This window comes from Eptesicus fuscus, chromosome 19 (genome assembly GCF_027574615.1).
Source record: "Eptesicus fuscus isolate TK198812 chromosome 19, DD_ASM_mEF_20220401, whole genome shotgun sequence".
NCBI classification, from domain to species: Eukaryota; Metazoa; Chordata; class Mammalia; order Chiroptera; family Vespertilionidae; genus Eptesicus; species Eptesicus fuscus.
The window spans coordinates 20852750-20873773 of NC_072491.1; the positions used below are offsets into that span (position 1 = coordinate 20852750).

The following is a 21024-nucleotide window of genomic DNA, read 5'->3' on the forward strand; positions in this document are numbered from 1 at the left end:
GCCATTACTGCCAGTATTGACTTTAAGATTAAAATTACTATTGCTTCTTTCTCTCCCTTTGTTCAAAATCTTGATCTTAGTAAAAAAATGCCTAACTATTCATCTATTCATTTGATTCTCTTCTTCATGTCTCCTATGTAAGCATACATACTTCATTTTGTTTACCTGCCTTAGATCATAAGCCTCCAATAAGGCTATATTATCATAATGGTGATAAATACTAGTTTAAGTAGAAATCATTACTCTAAGTAACTTTTTTATTTTGCTCTTCATTTTCCTCTGCCTTATTTTGATATGTGTACATTTATTTATGTGCCCTGAGTTTTCTATCGCTTCATTTGTTCACATAAATATAAAAAAACAAAAAAATCAGTCTTTATTATATGTGAATTAATTTTGTGTTATAATTCCATACTCTTGTTTCACACTGAAGAAAATAAATCCATCTCAATGTTGTAACCAGTGGCTTGTAAACCATTTTAATGACCCACTAAGTCAACTTAGTAGGATATGAGCTTCTACATCTGCCACCGCACTGACTGCCTAGACACAGTCATTTGATTTTGCTGGCTAGGAAGGCATGCTCTTTCTCTTCCTCTCTTTCTATCTTTATCATTGAAAGTATTACCGATGTCCCTTTTTCCCCCCCCTTGACCCCCTCCACCCTAAGAACACATTCTCTTCATTCCTCCGGTACACTATGAGTTCTGTTCGCCATCAGAGATGTGTTCTTAGGGAAAAAGAAAAAAAAAAGTCATTCTATGACAAAGCCTCAGGAATAGCTGTATTCCTGGAATAGTTCTTCCATGTTACTATATACAAATTCTAATAATAGTAGTGATCTTGTCGTTCATGTCTAATACCTAATCACTCATTTGTACCTCATTTTCAAGATTGGGATATAATTCACATACCTTACAATTCACCCTTTTGAATGAATGTTTTTCTAAAAGCAGATACAAAGTCATATAGCCAACCCCATGGTCTCATTTCAGAATTTGTCTTCCCAAAAAGAATTGCTGTATTCATTAGCAGTCATACCCCATTCACTCTACTCCCAAGTCCCTAGCAATCCCTAACCTATGATTTTATGGAAACTGTAGGTGAAGACAAGTTCTTAAAATGATTTTGATTGAGTTATTGGCACTTTTAAAAAACTCAAATTCTTTTTCATCACTTAGTTTATTCTTATTTTTCTCTAAGTCATAGATCTTTTATTTTGAAAAATTTTATTATTGAAAAATACTTAAAACAGTTAATATATTAGTATAAAGTAAGTTTAGAGGGTAACAATATTTTATTAACTCCTACTTAATCTCCCCACAAATGCTGATTCCTCAGGAAAGTCTTTCTGTCCTCCAGACTGCTTCAGAAGCCTTCATACTACAACACTTGAGCAGTTACTTTTAGGACACTGATTACAACTTGTAATAATATATTTATTTTTATGGCTCTTGGATTAAAGTCTGTCTCTATCTCTAGATTCCATGATCTATTAAATTAAAGTTTCCATGTCTTTTTTTATTATTTTTCATAAAATTTATACCTCTGGAGCCTAGTATAATGTTTGTTTATGCAATAAGCTTTATCTATACAATCCTATATAATAAAAGCCTAGGTGGCGTCATGCGCAATGTTGCCACAAGATGACCAGCACAAGATGGCCAGCAGGAGAAGGCAGTTGAGGGCAACCAGGCCAGCAGGGGAGGGTAGTTGGGGGTGACTAGGCCTGAAGGGAGGGCAGTTGGAGGAGACCAGGTTGGCAGGGGAGAGCAGTTGGGGACAATCAGGCCAGCAGGAAAGGGCAGTTGGGGTGATCGGGCTGGCAGGCAGAAGCAGTTAGGGGCAATCAGGCAGGCAGGCAGGCGAGAGGTTAGGAGCCAGCAGTCCTGGATTGTGTGAGGGATGTTCAGATTGGAGAGGGTGCAGGCCGGGCTGAGGGACACCCCTCCCATGCATGAATTTCGTGCACTGGGCCTCTAGTAAAATTAATATAAGGAAAAATAAAATACAAATTATATTAATATCTTTTCTTTGACTAAATGCACAGAATGCAAAACTCATGGATATTTCAAAGCCTTTGTTTAGAGTAGCAAAGTGGAATGCCATATAAAACCCAAAGATTTGGAATCAGGAAAGACTAGGTTTAATTTCCAACTTCACTATTTATTGACTGAGCAGCCCTGGAAGAGAGGAAAATCGAACTAGAACAGGAAGTGTCTGTTAGATCTGATATATGAGGTGAGCTTAGGTAAAATGAATTAAGAAACTCCTAACCTACTCCAGATTCATCTGGAGGCGATACAATGAGGCTTTCATAAAGGTCTTAGAAAGATGAACTGACCTCATAAATCTCAGGAAGGAACACAAAGGGTAGTGAAAGGGCAGGAGAAACTTCCCTGGTGTTTTTGCCAAATTCTTCTTTTGAGACCACTAGAGGTGCCTTTTATTACCCTACCTACGGTATTGTCTCATGGTTTTTATTTTCCTCTCCTTTTAATTTTTCCTAAGGTTGAAGAGCAGAATACTCAATCCCAAAGCAAGAGGAACCTACAACTTCAATTCAGCTACTTTCTCAAGGGGTGCCCAGCTGTTCATTCATGGTCAGTCCTCTACTTTTGAGGACTCTATTCTTTACAAGTCCAGGGAGAAAAAAAGAGCCGAAAATATTCATGAAAAAGGTAGACAAACTTGCCCATCTTCTTCTTGTCTATATACTTCAGGGGTTCTTTTCCTTGTTCCATGAATTTTAGATGGCGGGGCAGGGGGCGGGAGTGGGGGTAAGGGAATGTCTATATTTTTACTAGACCCTAACTGATTTTTTTTTCTAACTGGATTTTAGCATTTCCTTTAATTTCAAATGTAGTCAACAAAGCACAGCAGTATTAAAAGTAACTGGGACTTTGTCACCAATAGAAATCACAGATATTTTTATATTACATTATAAATGATGCAGATATCTCAAAATATTTATGCTCATCACTACTAAAAATTATAGTAGTTCTTAGACCTGATGCTATAACTTTTAATTAAGGTATTGATTAAGAAGCAACATATTATTACATCAAATGTGTTTTTATTATAGATTTTAAGTACTTTGTAATTAATTTATCTTTCAAGTTTATGTATTTTATTTTATACACTTAAAAAGATGGTTCTTAGGTCTATTTGGTTTATAAGACTGCACACACACACACACACACACACACAGAAACCCTGTGCTAATTAGATTCATCTACTCTTTTCCTTAAGGGAGCTTGCCTCACATATTGTTGCTTTGGCCTAAGGAGATCTGAAAAAATACTAGTTTTATTGGAGGATTCTTTCTTTCCTGCTCTTTTGTCTCTACCTAGCAGGATGGATCAATTCTTCCCTGAGTCAGAAAAGTTCTAAACCTCAGATTTGGAACTTGGGGAGAAATGCCCAGTTATAGGATTGTCTTAAGCTTAAGGCTATTTAGAACCATAGCCTAAGTATGGTTCATATTTACTCACTAACTCTCCTATGTGTTTCAATGTAACTAACTAGATTCCTGGTTGCACAGAGAGACGTTCTATATTGTCTTCTTGTATGCATATATGTCCATTAGGAAACGGAGTGAATGGCTCACTGGTTGCAGGGTAAATGTTCTAGTAAAATGAAATTTTTCTGTATTTAATAAAATGGAGGAAACAGCAACTTCCCCTCTCCTCTTGCAGAGTGTCTCCTCAGAAATATAATAGAGCAACCTTTTTCATTTTATAGTGCAAGGCTGCTGGCTTTCTTACCTTTGGAAATATAAACACATACTTCTTAAATAAACTCATGGTTCTTAACAATATATTCAAGAGACAAGGTGCATCAATTGGTCTTTCAAGGAGATAGTGTTATTTGTTCTTTTTTTAATGTATACATTTGCATGAGATTCTGTCTGGTCTTTTTAGTGTGTTTCCACAAACTGAGTACAATGTGTATTTTATTCCTGGTATGTGTATTCAATAATAAAACTGCTTTCTTTCTCTTTAAGGTTTTGTGGAATGACCTTTGTTAGTAGGATTTTTGTTTTCCTAATGAAAGTGGAGATTTGGCCATCCATAGATCCAGTCTGGAGTCCCATATCATTATAAATGTACATATCTTGTCTTATTAACTTAACTAGAGGCCCGGTGCATGAAATTCGTGCACTGGGGGAGGGGGTGTCCTTCAGCCCAACCTGCACCCTCTCCAGTCTGGGATCCCTCGGGGAATGTCTGACTGCCTGTTTAGGCCCGATCCTTGAGGGATCGGGCCTAAACAGGCAGTCAGACATCCCTTTCACAATCCAGAACTGCTGGCTACCAACTGCTTGCCTGCCTGCCTAATTGCCCCTAACCGCTTCTGCCTGCAAACCTGATCACCCCCTAACCACTTCCCTGCAAGCCTGATCGATGCCTAACTGTTCCCCTGCCAGCCCAATCACCCCCAAATGCCCTCCCCTGCATATTTCCTCTTTATTAGATAGGGTTTTTTCTTTAACATATTGGACAGCCCTAATTGGTTTGGCTCAGTGGATGGAGCATCGGCCTGCAGACTCAAGGGTCCCAGGTTCGATTCTGGTCAAGGACATGTACCTTGGTTAGGGGCACATACCCAGTGGGGAGTGTGCAGGAGGCAGCTGATCAATGTCTCTCTCTCATAGATGTTTCTAGCTCTCTAGCCCTTTCCCTTCCTCTCTGTAAAAAATCAATAAAATATATGTAACAAAAAAAGAAACATTTAAGACTTCTCCATATCTGCCTGGCTGGTGTGACTCAGTGGTTGAGACCACAGGCTGCTGCCACTGGGAGGGGGATCGTGCCATGGGGGTGTGCGCCCCTCACAGGCTTAGACTCAGCCCAGGCTATGGCCTCTGGGAGGGGGATCGCGCCATGGGAGTGCACACCCCTCACATGCTGAGACCCCAGCCCATGCTAAGGCTGTTGGGGTGTGCGCCCCTCACAGGCTTAGACTCAGCCCAGGCTACGGCCGCTGAAAGGGGGATCGCGCCTTGGGGGTACACGTCCCTCGCACTCTGAGACCCCAGATAAGTCTATGGCTGCTGGGAGGGGGATCGCACTGTGGGGGTGCGCGCCCCTCGCACGCTGAGACCCCAGCCCAGGCTAGGGCTGCTGGGAGGGGGATCGTGCCATGGGGGTGTGCACCCCTCGCAGGCTTAGACTCAGCCCAGGCTATGGCTGCTGGGAGGGGGATTGTGCTGTTGGGATTTATGCCCCTCGCAGGCTTAGACTCAGCCCAGGCTATGGCCGCTGGGAGGGGGATCGTGCTGTTGGGGTGCACGCCCCTCGCAGGCTGAGACCCCAGCCCAGGCTGACGCCGCTGGGCGGGAATCGTGGTGTGGGGGCACAGGCGCCTCCGAGCTGGACAACCTGTGCTGCCAAGGCTGGGTGGACTGGGGGACTCCGGCAGGGATGAGAGGACTGGGCACCGCCATCTTGTGGCCATGGGCGCCGCCATTTTTGTCGCGGAGTGATGGTTAATTTGCATATTACTGTTTTATTAGATAGGATACCATTCCATAATACAATTTAAACCACACCATGGTTTAATGGTGTGTGGGGGGGGGGGGCAGGGGAAGGGGGGTCCCTCAGCCAGGCCTGCCCCCTCTCACAGTCTGGGAGTCCTCAGGGGATGTCCTATTGATGGCTTAGGCCCGCTCCCCATGGGCCTAAGCTGTAGTCTCGCCTCCCTCTGTGGGAGGTGACCAGGCCTATCAGGGGAAGGTTCCACCCCCATCATCCCGCTGCTGCTGTCGCAGCTGCCTGCCCTTGGCCCTTGCAGCCGCCATGGCTTTGTAAGGAAGGACATCTGAAAGGACGTTCGGCTGTCTGGTCTAATTAGCATATTATGCTTTTATTATTATAGATAAGGAAAGAATCACTGGATTCATTTAACTTGATTTTTTAAACTTTTTTTCTTCAATCCTCACCTGAGGACATGCCTTCTTAAAATTGTTTTAGAGAGAGAGGAAGAGGAGCAAAAGAGAGAGAGAGACTTCTATGTGAGAGAGAAACATCATTTGGTTGCCTCCCATACACGCCCCTACTGGGATCAAATCCACAACCGAGGTATGTACCCTGATTAGGAATCATCCCGCAATCTTTTAGTGTACAATGACGCTCCAACCCACTAAGCCACCTGGCCATGGTGTTGATTCAACTTTCTGTATAAATAAATTCTTTCCTGTTTCTCTGCAAAACCTGGCATCACATTTGGAAGTTATGTTTGAAGTCTGACTTAAAAATAGAGTTCGTGATAGCAGAGAATGGAGACATCTTAGTACAATGAGAAACTACCCATTCACATGACCACCCCTCTGGAGATATGGAGTAGCCATTGAGATGCCAAAGGCAGGGGAAATAAAAATGGATTAAATATGAGCTCCAAATCAGTGGTCACAAGAAAATATTCTGTGAATTACAGCCACTGATTTGTAAGTCAAGTTGCTTTTTACATGGGAAATTTTACAGAGTATGCTCCAGAATTCACAGCAGTGGGGGTGGATTTATAACAATGTTAATGATACTCTAGACTAGCAGGCAGGCGGCCAACTGCAGTGTTAATGTACATAAGAGTGCCTGGAAAAAGTAGGTGCTCAGTAACATTTGTCTCTCTTTCCATTTCCTTTTAAATAATACTTTCCTCCCATCCTATGAAAATGAAATATGCTTTGGTCTTCTCCCAATACTACCTTAACTTGTTTCAATACAAAATACATTTCACTTCTTTGTAGAACATGGTTCTCATACATAAACTGTATATTTTGTCTATGAACAAAATTCCTATGTGTAGCTGATAGAGGCAGATATTTGATGATACTCAGAAATAATTTACCACTAAGCCTTTGTTTTATGAATCTTTCATCTACATGCTTTATTTATATCATATATTTAAATGAGATAATATTCTAATAGTTCAGTATATAAACTAGATAATCTCTATGTACATGTATAATGAAATGGGACTCCAGACTTTTTTTCACACCTTTAAAATGTATATACTTCAAGGACAGTTGAAATAAGGAATTAATCTAAGGCAAGTTATGTCATTTAAGCAGAAGATCTGGAATAAAAGTTCAGCTATTTATTTCTTCATAGAGTCTAACAATATGATTTAATTAAAAGTAGGCCACATGAAGTTACTAATGAGAGATAACTATAAAGTTGGAAAGCTGTAATTACAAAATAATTGTTTTATTTTTTTGTTTGTTTCAAAGTTTTCTCTTCATTTGATAGGATAAGAAGGAGTTTTTAAAAAGTTTTTATCATTCCTTATATAGTTAGTTGGCAGTTGAACAAAGAATGATGTCAGATAACTACTTGATGTCTAATAGTAACATATTCAGGTTTATGCTCTTTGGACAGACTTATGGGTCATCAGTGATTGAGTTACTTGAGTCTTTTAATTTCCATCCCCAGAATCGAAGACTTAGGTTAGCATGAATGAAACAGTTATTAAAAATAAGCTCCAGCCCTAGCCGGTTTTGCTCAGTGGATAGAGCATCAGCCCTTGGACTGAAGGGTCCTGGGTTAGATTCCAGTCAAGGGCACATAGCTTGGTTGCAGAATTCATTCCTGGCCCTGGTCGGGGCATGTGCCAGAGGCAACCAAGTGATGTCTCTCTCTCACATCGATGTTTCTCTCTCTGTGTCTCTCCCCCTCCTTTCCACTCTCTCTAAAAATCAATGGAAAAATAGCCTCAGGTGAGGATTATAAAAATAAAAATAAAATAGGTTGCAGATTTTCCAAAGAACTGAGTTAACACTGACTATATCTATTAAGGCATTTGTATTCTGTGCAAAGTTGATTTCAAATAAAATGGAAAAAATGCACTTTAGATAAATGCTTTTATCAGTTATCGGTAGGGATTTACCTTCCCTTAATTCTTACACGTTGCCTGGAGGAAGATTTCAGGCTCAGTCTCACAACTTCATCTTGGTGTCTCACAACTGCATCCTTTCTTGAAACATCTAACCAACTAAAATATGCCAGGTACCCTTAGGCCCTACAGATATAAAAAGATCAATACAGGTCATGGAGAATTAACCAGCCTACCTATAGGAAAGTAAGAGCATGGACTCCAAAACAAGACTGTTAGGCAAGTGTGACTTTGAGCAAGAGACTGAACCGCTTTGTGTGTCTTGGTTTCCTCATCTGTAAAATGAGAATATTAGTACTCCCTAAGTCATGGAGTTGTGGTGAGGTGTAAAATGATACGGGTATAAAACTTCATATTGTGCTCAATACAGGTAAGCTATTACCTCTCATCATTCCTTCTGTGTGTTTGCCCTACTGAGCATCTTTAATTTCTATCCAAAATGCCCTGTTTACTCTTTTTACTGTATGTTCACATATGCTGAACCTTACGGGTTAAATGCACCATCCCCTTGTCTTATAACTCACCTGATTCCTTCTTATTTCTAATTTTAAGATTCAGCTCATGCACCACTTTTATCGGGAAGACCTCCCTGCTCTCTCTTTGTAACTAGGTCAGATGCACCTCCATGCTGTGCTCACAGTACTTTGCTTTTATTTCTAGCAATGGACCTTATCTCTCTGTATCTCATCAGATTGTAGCTCTCTACAGGAAAGGACCATAGTGAATTCATGTTTTTATCCCTGTTAGTGCAGGATCAGGCTGATAATTGGCACTTTTGAAAGCCTAAGAAAATAATGAATGATGCTATTTCTTCTTTAGGATAATTGGCAAACTAGTAATCATTTAACAGTCCAAATACATATATTCTTAAGGTCTTGTTATTATAATTATCATTTGAATGCTCACTACATATGCAATATACTTGATCTTCCCCATTGCCATATGCTATGGAAATGGAAAAGATCAAGTATATTGCATTAGTCCAGTTATAAAATAAATAAGTCACAGGGCTGTAATGTATCGCATGATGACTATAGTTAATAATACTGTATTCATAGTTGAAAGTTGGTAGGGAGTAGATCTTAAAAGTCCTCATCACAAGAAAAACATTTTTTTGTAACTATGTGTAGTGATGGTTATTAACTACACTTATTGTGGTGATCATCTGTCAATATATACAAATGTCAAATCATTATGTTGTACACCTGAATAAACTAATATGATGTTATATGTCAATTTTACTTCAATTAAAAAGTGATTATTATTGTGCCCAAGGTCAATGGTTTTTACCTTTCAAAGTTCTAAGGCCTTAAAATAACTAAGGCTTTTGCACACATAAGAGATATCTTCACCCAGGATAAATTGTTTCAATTTTAGACATATACATATGAATCCACTCTTGAGCTTTAGGGGATAGGGGGAGAACAAATAGAAGGTTTTTTTCCTACTAAGAAGAAAAGCAATCATATGGCTAAAGGAAGTCAGAGGGCTAGCCAGCTAGAGAGCTGGGGAAACGGCATTCAGACGGAAATGACAGCAGCAAATGCAAAAGCCCTGACACAGAAATGTGAACAGTGCTTTGAAGAAACATGAAGGAGGCCAGTGTGGCTCAGCTGTGTGGTAGAGAGGGAGAATAGTAGAGAGGTAGGGAGCATAGAAGAAGATGAAGTAGAACATTATAAGATCTTTGGCATTCATTCAGATTTAGGAAACCACTGGTAGATTTTGAGCAAATATGTGATATAATCTTACATATGCTTTTAAGACTATGTTGCTGTGTTCAGAAGAGACTGGAGAAGCAGGGAAGGGAAGAAACTAGTTGGGAAATAGGATAAGAGATAAGAGATAGCTGGCGGCCTAGATCAGGGTAGAGATGTGTTTATATAAACAACTCCAATGCCATTAGGTGAAATAAATCAAATGATGAATTTTAAGGGGAAAATATGAATCAGTCACTGTTTGTGTTTTATTACTTTTACCTAATATTGAATCAGATTATGGATAAGAATTATATAAGATAATTTTGTTTCAACAGATGCTTTTCAAAAGATGAAAAATAACAAGGGAAGAAATCATTTTCTAAACTCATTTTTATATCCAAAGTGAATTGCAGGTATATATATCCTGTTCTACTATCATTTAATGTATGTGACAGTCTCATGAGATAATCTGCAGGGTTTCTCATCTCTGGGCAGGACTTAGCACAAAATGATATCATTTTGGATCTAGTTCTGAAGAAAATAATCTCCCAGTGTCCAACATAAGCTTTTAAAAAGATTTTCTTAAGATTTCAAATGTATATTTAATCCTTAACAGTGATAAAAATCTATACTCTAAAATAGAAAACCTTGGTGCATTCTTATGGTTCAATTCAGGTTAAAAAATATTTACTTAGAGCCTCCTTGTATAAATTAACATGTTTCATGCTAAAAGATAATATATATCCCAAGACTTAGTAAGTTTATGTTGGGAGTCTAAGGTAACACTAAGGCAATATTATAGAAAAAGGAAAATATGTATGGTTGTATTTAAAAAGTTTGCAGAGTATGGTCATGTTTATTTTTATATTAAAAATAAAAACTTTATTTCCTTATTTTGGCATTTGCTAATCACAGTCCAATAATCCCTACTATGTATTCTAAAGCAAAACCTGGCAACACATGGCAACGGCAATTATTAGAAAAACCAAAAATAATACATATCTGGAACACTGAAGAGAGGGGCTGTGGATGTGACATAACTCTTTATCTCTTATTTCAGGAAATCAATCAATATTGTCTAGAGTTGGTGAATCAAGAAATGGAGCTTCATATGTTATGCAGGGTCACAGATTGGCCCATTAGAGCAATTAGAAATAGAACTTATTAGAAGACTCAGCCGAAGAATAAGAGAATGAGGAGATAACCATTGCTTTAAATGGTAAGCTGTTCATATTGTATTTTAGTTACAGCACGTATGCATAGTTTACTTTAGTGAAAATACAAATTTTACCTTAGTTAAAAATAATATATTCTTATAAACAACAAACCCTCTTGCTCTAATGCACAGGCTTTACACACTAATTTTGACTCTTAAACTATTAAATCAACAAATAAAAAAGTCAGCCAGTCCTGTGTATTTTGGATTTCTATGCAATGACTATGAAGGAAAACAAATAGATATGTCTTATACTAATTAAATAGAAGAAAAAAAAAACACCCTAAAATGTATTAATCTCTCCTTACTGTGTGACATTAACAATGACAGGACCAAATGCTTTAAATAAGTTATTTAATATAATTTCCTAACAACCTTCAATTTACACAATATTATCTCACTTAGATATGCAAGATAAATAAATTGAACAAAATTACAGAGTTGACCCAGGCTTTTTGCTTATTTTTAAATCATTTTTTAGAGTTTAACATATCTAATTTTATAACATAGATTTTTCTTCTTCAAATATACTAGAAATGAACAGTTGTGGTTATATTTTTAACATAAATGTATCTTAGTTTTGCTCTAATGGCTTAAAACATGGATTGAATAACTTTATTTGTTTTCCATAATACCTTGGTATTGTAGTTAAAAGTCAAGTGATAGCCTCTTAATTGATAAAATGTTTTCTCTTAAGAAATTTAAAAATACTAAACTCCTGCACTACCTTCAGGAAGAGGTGAATATGTAGCCATACAATGACATTAATAAATTACATTTAAATTAATATTAAAATGACAAAAATATACTAGTTCAACTAAAATATAACATGCAATGCATGTTTTCTAGTGATATGCTTCTTGTTGAAATTTTAATAGGTCTTCTGTATGTGTTGTGTTAATTAATTGAGTCTTTACGATAACTTATTCAAGTAAAACTATTGTCAAGTTTTAGAGATTTAAAAATCAAGACTCAGCTTGCCCCAGGCCATAGGTACAATGAGAGGACTTGAATGCACATCTATTCTTCCTTCTACAATGTCTATAGATATTATTATTTAATCAACATTGCATCATATACTTAACTAGAGGCCTGGTGCACAAAAATTCGTGCACTGGGGGTGGGTTTCCCTCAGCCCGGCCTGCCCCCTCTCACAATCTGGGAGCCCTCAGGAGATGTCCTACTGATGGGGAGTGGGCCTAGGCCACAGTTTGGCCGTCCTCTGTGGGAGGCGACCTGGCTGAGCCCACGGCAGCCTGAGACCCGGGCCTCGCAGCTGCTGTGGCTTTGTCCGGATGGACGTCCGAATGGACATCTGGAAGACGCCTGCCCTAATTAGCATATTACCCTTTTATTAGTATAGATTGGGCTCTAATTGAGCCCGTAAAATATTTTTGGTTCAGATGAATTTATTTGTATATGTTATGGCATATTCCATGCTGAAATTGGCATTGGTATGACCTCTCAATAAAAATAAAAATAAAAAACACTATTCAAAAAGAATAGGATTATTTTAGGTATGTGTATACTTAGTGAATGCATGCTAAACTCTGGTACTCTTGTCTTTCTTACCTAAGTCAATGAAAGCCATCTCTTTAATAATTTATGCCTTTGTTTAACACCTATCTTTTTTATCTATAATTTTATGTATCATTTGAGTTTTCTCCATCAGAATTTTTAGTTATTTTTTATCTGGCTCCCAAAATTCCCCAAAGTTTCTTAATGATCACTGACAGTATATTTTGAAAAGTGCTTTAGTATGTTTTTCTAGCTTAAACAGATTTCCCTTCTGTATAACTCTAAATTATAACACAATATACTCACTCTTTTTCTTAAATTTCCTATTAACTTCCATGTCATAGACTGATTTTTTTTCGCTTTGTGAGAATTAAATCCAAAGTAATTTTCTTTTTATTCCCTTCATTTTCTGATAGGTGAAATCATCAATTCAAGTCAAGAACTAATCAGCTATTTTAATAACAGAATGACCATTTAGTAGATATCTACCTTTTCTTTATTTCTTATAACAGCATTTTGAAGTAAAAACAATTCAGTTTTCCCTATTGTTTAGATTAGAGACAATAAGCATAGAGAAGTTAAATAACTTGTGTTTAAGTTAGAAATCACACACATGTAATTCTAATATATGAATATTACACAACTAGGAAAAATTACCATGTGTATTAGACACACAAAAAAATCATATTTTTAACCATCAGATCAGGGTTGTTCATAGTAAGAAATATACTTTATATCAATGAAAACATGAACACCTACATAAAGACACACACATATGTATATTTATTGCATTTTATTTATCTCTGTATATAACCAAAAACAGATCCACAAATATTATTATTTATTCTTACTGTGTTCTTTGAATTATAGTGTTTTTCTCATCTTTTAATTTTCTTTATTTTATTATACTAAAACTTTATATCATTTGTAAAAATGCTAGCCATGACTCAGTGGATTGATGTTATGACTCATGGTGGTGACCCATAGTTTGGAAAGTCGGCCCTAGATGAGGTCATCTCCATGGTCAATTTTGTACAACAAATCAGAATCATTCATCTGACTAGAGAGTCTGTGATAACTTTCCACAGTGATATCATTGTTTCTCTCTCCTTACTGACTTTTCTCTCCACTGTGTCTCTATTCTCATAAATATAGTTACATACAAACATGATTTTTGAATGTGCAATATTATTTTTTTCTAATATAATTATTTTATTTAGTTATAATATCCATTTCCAATAGCTTGAACTAAAAATTCCCATGGTCTGCAATAGAACTCTCTGTCATTTTAAGACTAGAGGCCCAGTGCACAAAAAATCATGCACTTGCGAGGGCAGGGAGGTCCCTCAGCCCAACCTGTGCCCTCTCGCAGTCTGGAGGCCCTTATAGGAGCTGGCCTAAGCTGGCAGTCAGATATCCTTAGCGCTTCCATTGAGGCAAGAGAGACTCCCACCACCACCGCTGTGCTAGCCAGACGTAAGCCTGACTTCTGGTGGAGATCCCCTTGTGGGAGCGCACTGATCACCAGGGGGCAGCTCCTGCATTGAGCGTCTGGCCCCTGTTGGTCAGTGCGTGTCACAGCAATGGGTCATTCCGCTGTTTGGTCGATTTGCATATTAGCCTTTTATTATATAGATGTCTTGCTTTCATTAAAATAATTTCTAAACCACTCTGTGTTTGACTTTCTGCTTAACACTAAGATATAAGTTTTTGGAAAGGCCACAAGTCACCAGTTCCATAAAGTGGTGAACTGATCTTTGTTTTGGAAAATACTTTAGGAATTTATCCAGAAATATATTCATAAAATTCTGAATCACCATCATCAAAGCCTGCTTCTTTTTACCTGGGGACTTTCACAGTTTCCCCTCTTGTGCTCACTGGATGATCTCTTCAAAACCATTCCCAAAGAGCTGTTTATTTATTGCAGCTAACTGCTTAGCAAATTGCACTCCCCAAGTGAAGGTAGTATCTGTTTCAGGTGCCTCTCTGATCAGTAATTGCCTTAATCTCAAAAATATTATGTCTTTGCCCCTTAATTGTATTTTCCTAGGACTTTTTCTAGTATCAGAAGTCTTCTCCTGGCTATGATCATTGTCTGATCCTTTGTCAACCCAATTCTGGTACCCTGGTCTTTTACTAACTCTGCTGGAGCACATCTGGCAATCTCAGACCTGATATTATGTCACTGAAACCAGTTTTAGGTCCTTCTCCATCCTTCTATGTCTTTGAGTTTTCCTTGTGCTACTGAAGCTGCCTAAGCAGCTCTGATTTGGTTTTCGATTTTAGACAACCTAATTCTTAGAAATATATATTTTCTATGTTCCTATTTCTATAAAGATTTACCACAAAAAAATGACACTATTTAAGTTATTGCATTTATCTACTTCTGTTAAAATACCAGTTTTATTGTGTTTTGTTCCTTATTTACTCTGCCAGTATTTTCTAGGTACCAAATGATTTCAGGCAATCCTCTAAGTCCTGAACACAAATGAACAGATCGGGCCCTATTGCTGCTCTCAGTTAGCTTTCCTACCATAACAGACACATTGCATTGGACACACCTGGGAATATAAACACTTTCCAAACCCATGTCTTTATTGAATCCAATTTAAAAATCTTTGATGGAAATCTCTGCATTGCTATTCCACACTTGTAGGTTGTATGTTAAGTGGTTGATTTTTTTTAAAGTACAGAACTGACTTTAAACATTTATTGATTCTTTCTAATAATAATTATTAGAAATAGATATATTTCTTACCATGACAGCTTGGTAAGGCTCTATTCCATCCAGGTCTTCCATCATCTCCCATGATACAGGTGAGTGTTGAATAACCTTGAAGAACATAACCAGCATCGCAGTAATAGGTGACTGTTGACCCTAATTTATAATCCATCCCAAGTCTGGTGCCATTCATTATATTGCCTGGATCAAAGCAGGACTCTCGGAGTTTTGCTGTAAAACAATGTGGATGTAAAATGAACTGTTTTACAATAGTGTTTTCTATGCAACCTTTAAGATTTCTTCATTATTAGCACTAAATGGAAAGGAAAACACCAGCACCCTTTCAGCCTCTGAGTGCCCGAGGTACAAACCAGCCCTTAACCATATTTGACATTTTGTGAAGTCATACCAATTGGTAAGAGAATAAAATTCTTCACTGTTTTTCTCATTAAAATTATTGTCTAATACATATAGTCAAACATAGGGTTTTAGAGTTGATTATAGAAAGAGGCAGGGCTTATTTCCTTATTTAATATTCCTTTATTAATGTGCACTTATTCCATGTTACTACTGTCTATGTCGAGCTCAGTTCATTTCACCACTAAGAGGAAAGTAAAAGACACTTTTTTTCTGTCCTGAAAATATTTCTTAACCTACCTGCTTTATCATTCCCACATTTCCATCAGAGGTCTGTCCATTATAAATAGCAACAAAATCTTTATATACCCAAGCCAATATCTTTTTGGACAGAGAAACTATATCAAAGCCAAGCACTTTCAAAGCTAACAGTACCAGACAATTGTAAAACTTCAGTTCATTCACAACAAAGGAACTGTTTTCTGTGCACCCAGACAGTGAACTGAAGAGGAAAATATGTAGAAAAAATATGCTAGTTCGTACAGTTTGAGAATAGACACTACAACACTTTGTTGTTAAAAGATCTGGTAATACCTTAATATTTCCATTTTATTATTATTATAATTTACTTAAGAAATAATAGAGAAATGTGCAATGTAAGGACCATCACAAATTCAGCATAACAAGTGTGATTTTTTTTTTTTTTTACACTAGAGTTTATCTTAGTTAATGGGAAGTCAGAAGGTAGGCATATCTCTGGATATAAATCATGGCATCATTGGAATTTAATTCAACAATGTCCTGGTGTTTGGCTATTGCAAAAATTATATTAATACTAGAGGCCCAGTGCACAAAGTTCATGCACTCAGAGGGGGGCGTCCCTCAGCCTGGACTTCACCCTCTCACAGTCCGGGAGCCGTGGAGGCAGGAGAGGCTCCCACCACCACTGCTGCACTAGCCAGCCATGAGCCCGGCTTATGGCTGAGCGGCGCTCCCCCTGTGGAAGCACAATGACCACCAGGGGACAGCTCCTGCATTGAGCATCTGCCCCCTGGTGGCCAGTGCATGTAATAGTGACCAGTTGTTCTGCTGTTCAGTCAATTTGCACATTAGCCTTTAATTATATAGGATAACGTCTTATTATGGGCAAGGCCTCTAATTCAAATTTTTTAGGTAGTTAAAGGGAGGGGCAGAATTTTCACTTGTGCCTGAAGCTAAAATTGCCCTTAGCCCAAAAATCTGCATACCACCGATACACATCTTGGTGAGGCTCATTCTGAACCCCCACACTGTTCTATTATGTGTATTGTACTGGGAACTATCTTATCTCTTTAGTGAAAGGAACCTTTTGTTATGTTACAATGACTAACTTTATCTCATGAGTTATGTTTTGGCTTCAAACCTGTATCCAGTATTTATGCAGCAACTTCAGCTCTTCTATTCAGTATTTACCAGGCATATTTTTCATTTTCTTTTCTCAAAATCTTTCTAGATTTTTATGTATTAGATAGAAAAAGCCCATAGACACAGACAATAGTCTGGTGAAGGCCTGGAAGGGGTGGATGCAGGGTGGAGGAGATCAATCGGGGAAAAAACAAACAAAAAACAAACTAAAACAAAGGGACATCTGTAATACGTGCAACAATAAAGATACATTTTAAATAAATGAAAATATCTTAGTTGAAAAGAGTTTTATGTGAAATAATATAAGTAATTGCTCTACACTGTACTTTATATTCTCAACTCCTCTCGAAAAGATATGAATTGACCCTATGTTCACTTAATATTAATTGACCCTATGTTCACTAACTGCAAGACTGACTTCTGCTGCGCCGACCCAGCACTGAATGCCACGGGGGCTGCGATCAGGCCCTGCTTTTCTCTCCCGGCCTCTGTCCGGGCCTGATCCCAGCCCCCTCGGCAGTCAGTGCTGGGTCACTGACTGCAGGATTGACTTCTGGTGTTCGGTCGAGCCTTCAGTCATTTTGGGTGTTACGGACCCTGGCTCTTTATATATATAGATGTCCAAATCTAATTAATTGCAACAGAAAAAGTATATTTTTTTCTATTCATAAAAGTTTGTAGAGTTTAAATTACTTTAACATTCACAAGAAATGATGAGAAATTTGTGTTTTAGGAAGAGCACTATGTAAGATTTCTACCAAATCAACAAAAGAGGAAATGTTGGAACCAAACACTTCAATGATTTCAAAAGATTATCAGAGGAATGAAGAAGGCCACTTTCTTCCTTCTTTCTTTCCAACGAATAGTTAAAAGCCCACTACCCAGCCAACTCAGGAAACATAGCAGTGGACAATCAGAAAATATTCTAGCCCTTATGCCACTTACAGTCTATTGAGAATTATATTAAATACTTGTAATTGTGCTGAGTATGCAAAAGGGGAGGAATTCAGGAACTTACCTGAAGAATTGACATGCAAACTGAAGATTAAGAAAACTGAGTTGACTAGGTCTCAGAAAGATGAGGAGTATGAAGTGGGGGAAGTGTACTGGAGTGTGCAAGTCAAATAAACACAATTCCTGAGTTTCAATCCAAAGCTAAAACATTTGATCTCCCATGCAGGTGCATGCATGCGTGCATGTGCATGTACACACACACAAACACACACACACACAATTTGCACCCCATCTATTATATTCAGACTCCACTATGAAAATTATTTCCCAATCCAATAAACTATGTTTCCTCCCAGATAAATATCCACACAGCACTGTTTTCAGATAAGAACCAGCAGGATGAATAGTAAATTTAGTCACTAAGAATGGGGCTTTATCCTTGGAGGGCTGGTTTGCTTATTTTAAAGAATAAAACCTCACATAGAGTCTTTCCTTAAACAAGCAGGAAAACACAACATAATTTTTAGGCAGAATAGCAGCCTAGCATTTATAGCCGGCCTTCATGAAATTGAGTTAAATCCTTTGAGGGAAAGGGAAGGATTGAAATTACTGTTTAAAAGGATTCATCTCCTTGACAGGCCTAACAGTCTAATATTCATCTTTGGAAAAGTTGCTTTTTCTTTAAAGTTTTCCCAAAAGTTTCAGTGATATATCAATGAATCTATAATCCAAACACCCTACCTTTTGAGGTAAGGAAAATATGGTAAACAAATTAAAAATATTGCCTGTACAACAGTTTTACATTGATAGCCTCATTTTGAGAGGATTCAATTATCTCATTGTTATGTTTACATACTATTTTAAATCCTGGTGAATAGCTTTCTGTGAATAATACTGCCTTTGTTTATTTCCATGTTTGCCATAGCTGTTACACCTGGAAATATTAAAATCATTTGGAGAATTTTTTTTTTAAATATATTTTATTGATTTTTTACAGAGAGGAAGGGAGAGGGATAGAGAGCTAGAAACATCGATGAGATAGAAACATCGACCAGCTGCCTCCTGCACACCCCCTACCAGGGATGTGCCCGCAACCAAGGTACATGCCCTTGACCGGAATCGAACCTGGGACCTTTCAGTCCGCAGGCCGACGCTCTATCCACTGAGCCAAACCGGTTTCGGCCATTTGGAGAATTTTTATATAAAGGTCTAGGCAGTAGATGGAAAGGTGATTTTAGTTTTTCTTATAAAGAAAAGTAAAGCAGTCAAATTGATAGCATTGCTGAAACCAGTTTGGCTCAGTGGATAGAGCGTCAGCCTGCAGACTGAAGGGTCCCAGGTTCGATTCTGGTCAAGGGCATGTACCTTGGTTGTGGGCACATCTGTGCAGGAGGCAGCTGATCGATGTTTCTCTCTCATTGATGTTTCTCTCTCTATCTCTCTCCCTTCCTCTCTGTAAAAAATCAATAAAATATATTTAAAAGAATTGATAGCATTATTTTTCATAAAAATTAATTTTATTTGGTTTAATACTAGTTTTCTTACTGAATAGACCCTAGGGAAGAGTCCTTTGCCTTATGTTCTCCAAATAAAGTATATTAGAGTCAATTATTATAAATAACTTTATTTTGTGATTAATCAGAATTAGTTGTACATTATTTTTATTTTTTAGAGGTGGCCAAAGTATATAACATCCAATTGCCTATTATTTCCAGAATAGTGGACATGTGTGGATGGGCATATGCTTGCTGGCATGAGTTCAGCCACTGAGAGCTAAGCTTACTTCAAGTTGTGAATGCACTGTAGTCCTCTTTTCTGATCATAATCAGTCCTAAGAGGCCCTCCTTATTGGAAAACTCAGAGTTCACATTGGGCCAGATCTCCCAGGGTGCTTTGTGAGAATAAATATAAACCATACTCTATCTCTTTTACTTTGGAAAATATTGCTGCAATGGAAATTAAATGATTGATCCCAAAATATCTCAGGATAAAGTTGAAAAGTTGAAATGTAATAAATTGCTCTATAGCTTATCATAAACTGATATGTTAATTTAGAAAGTAACTTAAGATATTTTTAAGGTTCTGGGCTAATTTATTGCACATATAAATAACCAATTATACATTTACCACTGTACACATTGGTGCCTATAAATGACATCTCCTGCCAGCTAAAACAGCAACGAGTTGTCAGGAGGTCCTCTTCAGTAGAACAATGCTGTGTATATTCCCGCTCCATCAATATCAATGTATCCTATATAACAAAGAGCTAATATGCTAATTAGACCATATGGCAGAACCACCTTCCAGAATGACCAGTGGACGAGGGGCGGGGCCAAGAGGCAGCCAGGGCTGCGAGGACCAAGTCCCTTGCACAAATTTCATGCACTGGGCCTCTAGTTTTGTTATAATAATACAAGTATCACTACTATATGAGTAACATTTATATATACTATATATTACAATTATATATTTTAAGACACACTTATTAATATTATGTCTAAATGCTCTTAATATGAGAGTACTGTTTAAACTCTAAATATTTATTCAACTCTAAATTTGTTAATATTGTGCCACATTAAAATTACAAGGAAATAAAGGGAGACTTGTCTTGCCTTAAACTCTTTGGGGACATTGCTTTCAAATCAGTGAAATATCTCCCCCTCACCCCACACTTCTACTTCTCTGCTCCAGTTTACTCTTGTCTACAACATTAGAGCATTTCTATCATTTGCTCTATATAAACATAAACTGGTATTTCTTCCAGAATCCATATTAGGCTTGTGTTTTTGTGATGCTCCAATATAGGTGTAATTTATTCTTCAAATGCTTTATATAACTACGACATAGTTGCACACAAATAAAAATAAGATTCAGTGTCTGTCTTCAAGGGAGGAAAGGGAATATAGACATGAACACAAGAAATGGTAAGTAAATTCTGGTATGAGCTGTAATTGAGGTAGGTGCTGCACCTATGGCTTTTTACTTAAAGGCCTACTACCAGCATTGATTAGAGTGAGTCAGGACTTAGAAGCTTTACATTTTCAGTGCTAACAGAAATCAACAGGTTTAATTCAAGGTACATGACGTATTACAAATGACAATGGAAACAATTTATCCAGGGCCTCCATGTATATGTCAGTTCATTTTGGGGGTATACAGTTTATCTTGAAAATTCTGAGGTATTTGTCTGTCTGTGCTAGAATTAAACATGAGGGCCACTTCATTAAGAAATTATTCAATTAAAGAGGTACCAATGTTTT

General features: G+C 37.6%; 1 protein-coding gene across 3 annotated transcripts in view; it reads right to left on the reverse strand.

Moving 5' to 3' along the window:
- The window catches only part of CSMD3 (CUB and Sushi multiple domains 3), a 923077-nt gene that overhangs the window by 225243 nt on the left and 676810 nt on the right, over positions 1–21024 (reverse strand). For all 3 annotated transcript variants that reach the window (XM_054708474.1, XM_054708473.1, XM_008143384.3), the window contains one exon: positions 15086–15280. In XM_054708474.1, the coding sequence (XP_054564449.1) occupies positions 15086–15280 (195 nt within the window). The remainder of the gene's footprint in view (positions 1–15085; positions 15281–21024) is intronic.